This window comes from Geotrypetes seraphini, chromosome 15, assembly GCF_902459505.1.
Source record: "Geotrypetes seraphini chromosome 15, aGeoSer1.1, whole genome shotgun sequence".
Classification (NCBI taxonomy): Eukaryota; Metazoa; Chordata; class Amphibia; order Gymnophiona; family Dermophiidae; genus Geotrypetes; species Geotrypetes seraphini.
Genome location: NC_047098.1, coordinates 34,420,340 through 34,432,603, shown reverse-complemented (window position 1 = coordinate 34,432,603; position 12,264 = coordinate 34,420,340). Strand labels below are relative to the sequence as shown.

The 12,264-nt window shown below is 45.4% G+C and overlaps 1 protein-coding gene across 1 annotated transcript in view; it reads left to right on the top strand.

The window, feature by feature from the left end:
• GIT1 (GIT ArfGAP 1) overlaps window positions 1-12,264 on the top strand; it is a 134,812-nt gene that overhangs the window by 81,721 nt on the left and 40,827 nt on the right. Inside the window, 7 exon segments of the mRNA XM_033921261.1 lie at window positions 103-208; window positions 1,299-1,385; window positions 2,105-2,235; window positions 2,875-2,969; window positions 3,942-3,984; window positions 9,293-9,341; window positions 10,459-10,531. Of these exon segments, the coding sequence (XP_033777152.1) occupies window positions 103-208; window positions 1,299-1,385; window positions 2,105-2,235; window positions 2,875-2,969; window positions 3,942-3,984; window positions 9,293-9,341; window positions 10,459-10,531 (584 nt within the window).

Below are 12,264 nucleotides of genomic sequence, written 5' to 3'. Positions count from 1 at the left end.
AACGTAATGAGTGACTGGTAGAGCCAGAAGTAGCATTGTTCTGGTCTCTTTTGTTGATGATTTCTTTGTAAGATCTTATTGCATCTATTAATTTGTTTCCAGTCCCACAAAGTCCGAGTTCATCCGTGCCAAATACCAGATGTTGGCCTTTGTTCACAAACTGCCATGTCGGGATGATGACGGTGTCACTGCCAAAGACCTGAGTAAGGTAGGACATAGAGGTTGGACATGGGAAGAGTTTCATAGCCTTGGATCAGCACTATTCATCAACTTCACTGTGTCTTGGTGTCGTATTGAACTGTTCTGACTGGAAATACCTGGATTCTTTGTGGCCTGTGATGCCATATATTGGACTCATGTAATAATTAACTACAGAGTACATGAGCTTCTGGAGGTTCTATCTACAAAAGGCTTCTACCACCCCAGATACACACATACTTGCACATACTCACTTTTGAGGTAGAGACTTGTGAGCTTTTCAAAGTCTCATTATGGAAATAAGATACTTCTTACTTTACCAACAAAACATATCTCAGAGACTGGGTACTAAGGATGGGTTTAATAGAAGTACCTGAAGTTTTCTTTCTACCATGTACAAGGAAGGTGGAGGACCAATTTCACAGCAGACAACTTTATGTTGGGGATAGTGAGTAGCTCTCTTCCCCCCACCACACACACATACATCTTGTGTAAGGAGATTCCTGATACATCCTAAACAGTAGTTGATTGCACTGGGCCTCCAAGGAAGTAGAGCAGTAACCTGTATGGAGCATCAATTAAGGCTGTAAACAACAATGGCATTGGCCTTGACTTTAAGGAAGGCGGGGCTGACCTGCATGGAGGAATCAGGCTAAAATCCAAACGTCAGTGGGCATGGGTTTTCCCAAATAGCTTAATTTTATGATGGTGAAGATGAATCCAAAACTTGGTAATAACTTCTAGAAGGATGTCCGAGTGTTGACTTAAGAATTTGTTTTATTAGAAACAAAGAAGATAGTGAGGCCTCAAATGACCCAACAGAGTAGATAGCTGAGACCATTACTGTGGTAGTAGATTGTAGCATTCCTAGGAATGATATGGAAGGGCAGTGGTAGGAAAAGGGTTGAAACATCAGGGAAGGAAGTTGGTGTTGGGATGCTTACAGTAATTTATATGTACACCTACGTAAAATGGACAAATCTCATCTGGTCAGACTGGATAAGCAACTTTGCTATTTATCTATCTAGTGTCTCTCTTACCAACTTTGGTCTTTATCTACTGTCTCTCTTATCATATCATTGTGCTGTTTCTTCTTTCAGCAACTCCATTCTAGTGTGAGGACAGGGAATCTGGAGACCTGTCTACGTTTGCTGTCGCTTGGCGCTCAAGCCAACTTCTTCCATCCGGTAATTTCCTCATTGCATGATCAGTTCAGAATGTGCGTCTTCCGCTGTGGCACTTTCTCTTAGATCATGACTCGTAGTGGTTGCCATCATGGCTAGCTACACCAATTCAGATCATGCCCGTGGGGAGAATTTGGGGATCTGAGGCTTATGGAAAAACTAAGAATGAGAGATATGATGAAGCTCTGCAAGAAGTCAAATTCAGTTGGTTATTGGAATATGCATTGAATTCTCCAAAAGTTTGGAAACTCTTTAAAGCAGTGCTTATCAAACTTTCTGGGACCAGAACCCTCTAGGCTTAAGCGATGATGTTTCTGTGGATGGTCTACCCAGACCACAACCCTACTTGGGGTCATGACACCCAATTTGGGAAGTGCTGCTCTAAGGCTGGTGTCCTGGTTAGGCTCAAGCTTGTTTTTAGCAGAGGCCTAATATCCTGTTTGAACTCTTGCATTGCTTGGGGAAGAAACCCAATTTCTGTTAAGGATAGCATGGGTGTGACTTTAAAGAAGGCCCAATATCTGTCTCTTGTACATTGGAGGCTATACTAATACAGAACATGAAGAGAGTGGGCTGGGCAACCCAATTGCATCCATTGAATAGTGGTGACACCTAGTGGCCAGATTTAGCTTCAGTTGAGCTGTATTTTGGAAGACACTGATGTGGTGTCACTTGCTGAGTGAGGAACTCTCTCTAACCAGTTTTTTCTGCCCTCCCTGCAGGAGAAAGGGACCACAGCTCTGCATGTGGCAGCAAAAGCTGGGCAGATCCTGCAGGCCGAACTTCTGGCTGTCTATGGAGCAGACCCAGGAGCCCCCGATGTGAACGGCAGGACTCCCATAGACTATGCTAGGTGAGTACCAGGAAACGTCACAAGGGCAGTATTCCTTTGATGTGGGAGCTGCAGCATTCTGTTTGATTATCACTTCAGAGTACATTGACTGGTAGTAATAGTTCAGCATTTTTTTCTTTGGGGTGGGGGAGGAGGAAGGTGGCATAGAAATGGGGATTTTTAAAAAAATGCATATTGGACCTTTATTATTTCAATGTATTATTTCAATGTATTTCAAGGTGATTTGCTTCTGCCATAAATTTAGCATATCTGACGTTTAATAATGGCAAGAAAAGGATTGTTTTGTGATATGATGATAGCAGGGAACTGATTAAGGGGGAAAAAAACCCCACCAATCATATCAACAACTCCCCCCTTTTTACAAAACTGTAGCACGTTTTTTAGCGCCGGCCACGGCAGTAACAGCTGTGATGCCCATAAAATTTTTATGAGCTTTGGAGCTGTAACCGCCATGGCTGGCACTAAAAACTGCACTATGGTTTTGTAAAAAAATAAAAAAAAAGGGGGGGTAAGTTTCCAAAAGAAAACAAATCGCAAAATGTGGATGTAATTGTGCAATTTAGTGTCATATAAAACGGGCAATCTGTGGGGAGACGGGGAGGGCTCAGACATGTGACTTTGGTAACTGACCTTTTGCAGGCAAGCTGGCCAGCATGAGTTGGCTGACAGGCTGGTGGAATGTCAGTACGAGCTGACCGACAGACTGGCTTTCTATCTCTGTGGACGCAAACCAGGTACGGTCCCTTGCTCATCAGCTGCAGTCATGGCAGTGGCCTCTGGCCCGCAAAGAGCTGCTTTTCCTTCTCAGGCTGAGGTTCAGTAGTCCAAGAGTCCCTGCAAGGTGTTGGTCGGTGAGATTTGCCACCTTGTCGTGCCGTTCCTGCTATATGTGCGTGGCAGTTTTGTGGCATTGCCATGGCAGGACAACATGTTTATGACTCTGAACAGGGGTCTTGAATGGTTGAGAGCCCAGGAACCTGCAGGAGGGCCCCCACCTGAAGGCTTCAGAGAGGTCTAATAACTCCTTTTGCCCATTAATAGAGCTTAGATGGCAAATTCAGCAGCTGGAACCTAGGACAATACCAGGTGGACTTTAGTCTATGGCCCAGAAATATCAAAGAAAAGACAACTTAATTTAATCAAGTATTTTTAATGAGGCTAGCGAATGGGCAGACTGGATGGACTGTTCAGGTTTTTATCTGCCGTCATTTACTATGTTAGTGGAAAGGATTCAATTTAGACACACTTGTTCCTGCTTGTGAGACTTGCTTGACCCTGTCATGTTGTGTTGTAGTACAATCCTGTCATATTGCAACAGTGTAGGTGATATCCCGTGTTGTGGGCAACTGGTAGGAACCAAGAACAGGCTGTTTACATTTTATTTATTTATTTATTCAATTTTCTATACCGTTCTCCCAAGAAAGCTCAGAACGGTTTACATGAATTTATTCAGGTACTCAAGCATTTTTTCCCTATCTGTCCCAGTGGGCTCACAATCTATCTATTGTACCTGGGGCAATGGAGGGATTAAGTGACTTGCCCAGGGTCACAAGGTGTAGCGTGGGTTTGAACCCACAACCCCAGGATGCTGAGGCTATAGCTTTAACTACTGTGCCACACTCTTCATTGAGATGGGAGCTTTCCTCTTCCATGAGAAGCATGTATCTGGAAACTGCTATTTATTGACCTTTTTTGCTATTTTACAGATCACAAAAATGGCCATTACATCATCCCACAGATGGCAGACAGGTGAGACCAGCAGTTTGGATGCAGGGCACAAAGTGCTAACCAAGCCTGTGCAGAACCTCTGCTGTGTAGGAGAGTGGTGGTCTCTTTCCTGTAACTACCTTCTGTCTTTTTGGAGTATGCAAAGTGTCACCCTTGTTTCTGAGGTTTAGGAAACCGTTCTCTCTTGTGTGTGTTGCCCAAATCTGGATGCTCAAGTCAGTGACTTTGGGCTTCCAGCTGTGGTGTCAGGAGCCTTAATTTGTAGTTTCTATGTTGTTGGTTGGTTTTGTTTTGTTTTTAACATTCCTTTCTTCCTAGTCTAATCATCACCGACCATCCTCAATCTGGGGCCACATAGCATGATTGCATCTGGAAGCTACATGTGCACCCCAAGTTTGGTTATCCAAGAAGCAAATGTTGGACTCAGAAGTTAAACTCTGACTTCTAAGCCACTAGGCCAGCCCTGAGCTGACATCTTTAATGCTATAAGAAACGTGTCAGGTATCAGATGGTCACGTCTGACTAGGCCTGGTTCCAATAAAACTGAAGGTGTCCTGGAAGAGTAGCAGGGATTTGACCTCATGTTTTGGCTACTGAAGTCTTAAAAACCTTGAATAGAAAATGTAGTTGTGTTGCAGTTTTGTAACAATATGTGATAAATACTTTGCTCCAGTCTTGGAGCATAAAGAATTAAAAGGAGAATGTGAAAATTCTACTTCCCCTAACAAGGATGAGTGATATAATCTGATTTGTGGGAGTGTTGGGGCATATGATCAGCAATCGATCAATCTAGGGAAAACCAATAAGCCAATGACTTCAGTGCACGTGAGATCCTCTGAGACTCTCGCTATTTATTCCTTTTCTCACTTCCCCTCGTCCCTCCCTCTCAATCTCGCTCTTCTTCAGGATCTGACTTTTGTGGTGGCACCTGCTATATCCTTTGGAAAGATTGTAGTGGTGAGTTCTAGTCTCATGGTTGGCTGCAGTACAAAGAAATGTGACATTTCCAGCGTACCTTTATAAACCAGTGGCCTTATTTTATCCCTTTTAGTTTAACCTGTAACAGTAATAATAATTTATTTTTATATACCGTCCTACCCAAGAGTTCTAGGCAGTTCACAACAGTCAAGCTTAATACATGCAATGCAAATGAATACATCAAATTAAAATGCATCTGAAAAATTTATAGAGAAAATGCAAACAATTTAAAATAGAATAAAAAAGTACTGAATTAAAAAAGTAAGATACATTAAGATACCAGCCTGTTAAATAGTTGTGTCTTTATCTGTTTTCTAAAATCAAGGTAAGAGGTAGCTTCTAACACGATTTTGGCAAGCCATGTATTCAGTTTGGCCGCCTGAATGATGGTGAAGGGTTAATGACATCTGTTCCCTTCTGCCACATCTCCCTTATCTGAGGTAATAGGAAGAGACTACAGTAGGCTGAATCTTAAGTCCACCCTAGTGCCTCGCTGAAGAAGACTCAGCTAAACTCGAGGGTCTCTCTTGGAGCTCTCTGAACAAATTAACTAAGTAACACCTCTTTAAATGGCTAAGAAATCTTAGGAAAAATAGACGGTGCCGGATCCAGCTTCTTCATGAAAATGCAGAGAGGAAAGTTCAGGGAGATGGGTGTGCTCTATTTACTTCAATATCTGATGCCTTTCAAGCAGCTTCTAGCAGATGGCATACCTAGCACTGCAAGGTTAGCCCTTCTGGGAGGACACCTGCACCCCCTAGTGAGGACTGTGGAACTCTGCATGCTGGCATTGCAGTCTGCAGCATTCTCCTGTCTGCTTCATTGCGTACAGACTTGTTTGGTTGCTCTCTGGTGCTCCAGGGTTGGGTGGCAGAGAAGAGAAACAATTCAGTTCCGCTTCCATCCATTTCTCTGGCAGCATAAAACTGGCGTTCAGCTCCTTGTGTTCGCTGCATTTGGCTGGAGTCTCCGGCATTTCCAACCCCCTGCATTTGCACCCGTTGCCAGGAGGGCAGACAAAAAGCCGTGTTACCCTAAGGTTATGTCTTTCAGCTGCTGGATGGAGTGGGGAGTGGGAAGTGGAGGCGCTGAAATTATTTTAACATCAGATGTACTGTAGATGGTCTCCTGTGTTGCATTTGGCATTGGGTTCCCAGGTGCATATTACAGAGGGTCAGGTCTGAATCCAGAAGTTTATGGGTGAAATCTGCACAAAGGATGGGCTTTTCAGCTTAGAGACTCACCAAAGTCCTGCACATTACCGGCCCTCCTCCTGCCTTTACTGAGCACTTCCCCTAGTAACACAGAGACAAGTATTTGCATCCCTGTCTGCAACAGATTCTTCCAGGACAGCCTTTCCAAATGGATTAATTTTGCATAAACTATGACAGGAATGAATTTCACTCATAACCAAAAGTATGCTGGGTTCGATCTCGCTCTTCCACCTCAGTTTACGTAATACTGGTATTTCTCTTAATGCTTGCGTTGTGCCAAAGAAAGATACCTTCTAGGGATCATAAAGGTGATGTGTGGAGGTGTGCTTGGAAATTTAGGGCTAGATTCACTAAGCTCATTGATCGTGTCCCAACCAGTTTATGAGCGTTCCCTGACCCGATTCACTAACCTTCTGCCCGATCCGATCTGCCCATGCAAATGAGGGGAAATGGCATGCATAAGTAGGAAGGCAGTGATTCACTAAACAGAAGAAGGGACACCGATTGGGCTTGCCGATCCAAAATGAAGTGACTGCTGAGGACCCAGTCGCTTACTGTCCCTACCAACTTTTCCTGCTCTCTGCCGCCCTAAATCCCAGTTTGTCCCTGCCGACTCTCCTGCTCTCTGCCGCCCTGCGAGCCCATTGTTTTAACCTGCGGTTTTAGTCCACGGGTTAAAAGTGTGTTCTGTTCCATAATCTTGGCTAAAGCATATTCTGTGCCATTGAAATGTCCACTCAAGTAAACTGCAGCCACCCCTCCCCCTTTGTTTTGACTTCGCTTGTGCAGAGAGCAAGCGCATGAGCGGATCGCACCTACAGCCAACGAGGATGGTCTACACATGCGTCTCGATCGCTCTACATGGGATCGCTGTAGGACGTGCATCAGATCACAACATTTGCATGCAGAGTCTGTTGTGAATTGGTCGCCCGGCAAGACTCGGCCACGGATCGCCCAACAACGGTGAATTTAGTGAATCTAGGCCTTAAGTTGGCCAATGACACCCAAGTGCCACATTTTTTGGAGGTTTTTGCTACATTTTCCTGGCTTCTGATTCCTGGCTAAAACTTCTGGATTGAGCTGTATGAATCATTTCCAATGTGTTCATTCTCCGGTCGCTGCCTGGCAGTAAATGCTCATGTTTTTCAGGAAAAAAAGATAATTATCAGGGGCAATTTATCCACCTACTTAATGTCTGAACCTTGTATTTAAAAATTTCAGATTTGGGGCCATGAGATGTACTGTAACTTGTAAAAGCATGTTTCTCTTATTTTTTTTTTTTTTTTTGGGGGGGGGGGTTACTGACAAGGAACATGTGTCTTTTCTTGTTAACTGATAGAGTAGAACAAATGAAAACCCCTCCTGTGCAAATTGCAGGTAGTCCCTGACTTCACTAAGAGGGTCTGAAGTTTGTAAATTGACCTTGATTATACTTTATTCACTTTATTTTCAGTGTGAACATCAGAATACACTGAACAGAATAATAAAGTTAAAAAAAAAAAAGATTTCTCCACAATAGGGGGACCAGTTAATAAGGTAGAGACCATCAAACATCAGCACAGATAACCTTGCAGTTCACATATTCAGCAAATAGTGTTTTTCAGACATTATTAATAGAATTGTATATTTGCATAAGACCTGCAAAGTTGTTGAACCAAGGAGCCTGGTCCTGCCTGTAAATCTGTCTTTCCTCGTCCTCAAAGAACCAGCAGGTCCTGGAGGGCGTAGGAGAGGCCCGGTAACAGAATTTTGCTGGTTCATTTCTGGATTGTGTGCGCCTGTGACTCTTTCTTGAGGAGTGTCTGTGTGGATTCTGCTGCTTGCCTTTTGGTTTCTAACAGCTGCCTTTATCCTGTTCTTCCCTTCACTGCATTCTTCTGGAGCTAGGTCCCGCCCAAAGGGTGTACCACAGAGGTATGATCTACTCTGCACTTGTGTTTTTGAAAGAAACGTGCTTTTATGTTTCCACCCGCTGTATAAACCCAGCCTTTCTCCTGCTTCTAGCATGTGATTGAGTGTTTTAGAAATATACAGGAGAATTATCCTTTCAGATCATTTTGTTGATACCTGGTATAAATTTGTGTGTGTGTATAGATAGGGAGGGAGGTTTGGTGAGAGCTATACTCTACTTTGGGAGGGATTTCATATTCATGGGTGGGAAGGGAAGATTGGATGGGTATCAATTTGTTCAAAAGGCCTAAATTTGAATGCATAATGTATCCATTTAGCAACTCGGAATCTCCACTAATTAAGTGTTGGCGTCATCTTCACACATCCCAATGCAAGCCCCTGTATACAGTATATAGCTTATGTATTCCCTCACTTTTGGAGAACGCATAATTTGCTTTGAGTGTCGAGCCATTGTAAGAAGAGGAGTCAATAGGCAGAGCAGGGGAACGCCATGTCTCTATCTCCGTCTGGGCACTCTCCTCAATTCTCACATTGATGTACTCAAGATCCTGCCTGCATCTCTGAGAGCCAGGGTGCAAGTTCTGCTAATGGGTAGCGGAAGGTTAGGGCAAGTGTCTGCACTGTGCATATCCAGTTAGGGGGTACATCCCACAAGTGGCATCTGTGTCGCAGCTTCTGCGGTCTTAGCGCATCCAGCTGGTGTGTAAGAGTGCTTAAATTTTAGGAACACTGGTGTGTACCCAGTAAGCGTGGTTGCCAGCATATGGGCAGATGCTGAGCGTGATATCTCTGGTCACATCAGCACATGAACCATTTTATCTCTGAAACATTGCTTTGTGGGTTCCAGTAAAGATTTAAAAAATTAGGCAGGACTTCCGAGTGATGGACACTGGGAGCTGGGACGCTTCAGGCCTGGCAGTGTTGGTGGGCATCTTCCTAGATGTTCCCTAGCTTATTATTCTCAGTTATCATGCTCCATATGTACAGAACAGAGAGGGATGACAATGCTACAGGTACATGAGAGAAAACCCCAAGATATCCCATTACATTTTACAAATTGGTAGAAATGAAAGCTCAACTTTAAAGTGATCTTAGGTCTCCCTACTTGAGCCCTGATTATTAAATATATTGGAGCATCTGAATTCTCTCTTTTTCTCTCTTTTTTTTTTCCTCTCTCTCTCTGCTTCTGTACTCTGCTCCTTTCTTATTTTCTTTTTTTTCCATAGCTTGGATTTGTCTGAGTTGGCGAAGGCAGCCAAGAAGAAGTTGCAAGCAGTAAGTAGTAAATGATATGCTCATGAAATTGTGTCTTTTATCTCCAGAACTCATGCAGCACAAATGGCAGAAGTACAGGCTTCCTACACACTGCCCCACTCTGGGACAGATCACATGAAAGGGCATCACACTGACACACACACGGAAGCAGGTATAACATGGACAGTCAATTCACCAACACACAGGGGCGTAGTATCTTGGTGGGGGCGCTGGCACCTCTCCTCCTCTTTGCCCCTTCCGCTCCTTCCCACTCTTAACCCCACCATGTGTGCTCACACGCCTTCCCTCCCTCCGTATCTCTAGATCTTCCCCAGTGCGAGCAGCAGCTTCATCCTGCTGCTTGCGCTGGCCTCAGCTCTAATGTCACTTCCTGGGACCAGGAAGTGACATCAGAGGGAGAGCTGAGGCTGGAGTGGGCAGCAAGTTGGAGATGCTGCTCATGCTGGGTAAGTTAAAGAGGTACAGGGAAAGGGAAGAATGGTGTAGAAGAGGGCCAGGGGAGTGCCTCCACCCAGGGCACCTCCCACTCTCGCTAAGTCACTGCCAACACATTGCATCCTAGAGTTAAAGGGGCCAATATTCAGACCACAGGCGTTAGCTGGGCTGACTCCCGCGGTCAGCACTGAGCCCAGATATTCAATTCTGGGCTGTTTATAGTGACCAGCATTGGTTAGTTATATGGCTGCTAAGCCAGCTAAGTTTATAGCGACGAATGATAGACCAGCTATTTCTGTGGACCGATTTGGCCGCTAATCTTAGATTTTGTAGATATCCAGCCAAGTCACATGATACAGCTAGCTAAGCGCTAATATCAGTGGCCATCTTGTACTGAACATGGGTGCTTAGCTGTCTTAGCGCTATTTAACCAGCCAGGAGCTGTTCCTGGCCAGTGAAATAGCACTGAATGTTGGGCAGAAAGACCATAGCTCTGTGTCAGTCAACCGAGCCATCCAGTGTCCCCATTCCTGTTCCATGAGATTTGTGCTTCAGAGCCATTGCATTGCAGGACTTCTCTGCATCTGTAGTCAGTCCCTGCAGGTGTGGTGACCTGAATTGGCCACTGTGAAGTCAGGCTATTGGTCTGACCCAGTAAGGCTGTTCTTATGTCTCTTTGCAGTTAAGCAACCGCCTCTTTGAGGAGTTGGCCATGGATGTTTATGATGAGGTGGACAGGCGGGAGAACGATGCAGGTAAGACTGTGCTGGTGCTGATAAACGTGGAGTGCAGTCAGGCACCTCTCCTCCTCTCTGCTTACCGTTCCTTCCCACCCCTCCCCCACTGCGTGCGCCTTCACTTCCCCACCTCATACCTGTAGCTGTTTGCCAGCACGAGCATCAGCTCCAAACTGCTGCTCGCGCTGGCCTCGGCTCTCCTCTGATGTCACTTCCTGGTCACAGAACCAGGAAGTGACGTTGGAGGGAGAGCCGAGGCCGGCATGGGCAGCAAGTTGGAGATGCTGCTCGCGCCAGAGAAGTTAAAGAGGAACGAGGGGGGGGGACGCCATCATCTTGGCTGCCTCCCACACTTGCTACATCACTGCTGACTGCATAGGTGTGCCTCGTGTATTGAACTGACTGACTGCATAAGCCTGTAGTCATAGGGATGTTAGAAAATCAATGAATAAAAAAAAGAAAGAGCCTGATATTCAGCCAACAGGGAGAGTCTTAAAGCACCTGGGCCAATCAGAGCCTTAGGCCCTTCTCCGGCGAATGCCAGGATGCACCAGGAAGGGGCAGGCTGCTATTTTATAAGAGGCGGTCCTGCCAGCTGAGTAGGTGTCCTTCCAGCTGGACTTCATGAATAAGGTAGGGAGAGGTGAGGGAGCCGTCATCAGGGGGGGAGTTGGGGGATTTGGGTAACAGCGGGAGGGAGTGGGCATCTTTCCCCCACTGCAGGGTGGGGGGGTGGGTGGGTAGTAGTGTTGGGGGGGTTGTGCGACGCAGTGGGAGAAAGTGAACATCTCTCCCACTGCGGGGTGGGGGGGGGGAGTGGTAGTGTAGGGGGGTTGTGTGATGTGGCAGAAGAAATTGGGCATCCCTCCTGCCGCCAGATATGGGTGTCCGGAGGTTGTGCGAGCAAGGCGGGAGAAAGTGGGCATCTATCCTGACAATCTTCGATTTGGTTTGGTGGGGTTTTTGGTTTTAAAAAAATAAATAAATAAATGCGTGTGCATTCTGCGCATGTGCTGATCGCTAACACCAGCGAGTCATCTCAAGTAAATTTAGTGAGCCTACGTGAACATCCGTGAATCTCATCTGCATACGGGGTCTTTTGAGAATGACTCGCCTTTTTGAAATCGTTACAATAGCGACCTTGGTAGCAGCCCATTGGATGCTCACGCCTTTGCGAGAGTCTGAGCAGAGAGACTGAATCAGAGCCCAGTTGACAAATTAAGACTCTAGGAGTTAATGCCAGGGGCCCAGAAATAAAAGTGAGCTTGGGCAAAGCGCTGACCGAAACCAGCGACCAGTGCTATTCGGGGCCCAACATCGGAACATATAGAGCACTGCTCCGATCCATAGGAAAAATCTGAAAAAAAAAAAAAAAAAAAACAACCAATGGTACCCATGGCCCAGCCAACTGACTCCTGACCTACTCCATTCAGCGAACGACCACACAACGCATGACATATCATGACTATTTGAATCTCTATATCACTACCTTAACCAATTAAGTCTGTAATACCAGGAAAAAACTGCATATCTCAACAGTTTAGACCGCATACCGTAACCTGTTTACACTAACCTGATAGGACTGTACATTGTAATCTGTTTACTTCAACCTGAAAAGACTGTACTTCTACTTGATAAGCCTGTACAATCCAGGTAAAAAACTGTTACATCTAAGAGGAATACTGTTCCCTCGCCACCCCGCAACCTACCACACTCCTTGCAAACCTCCAAACACCACCATGACCCGGCCC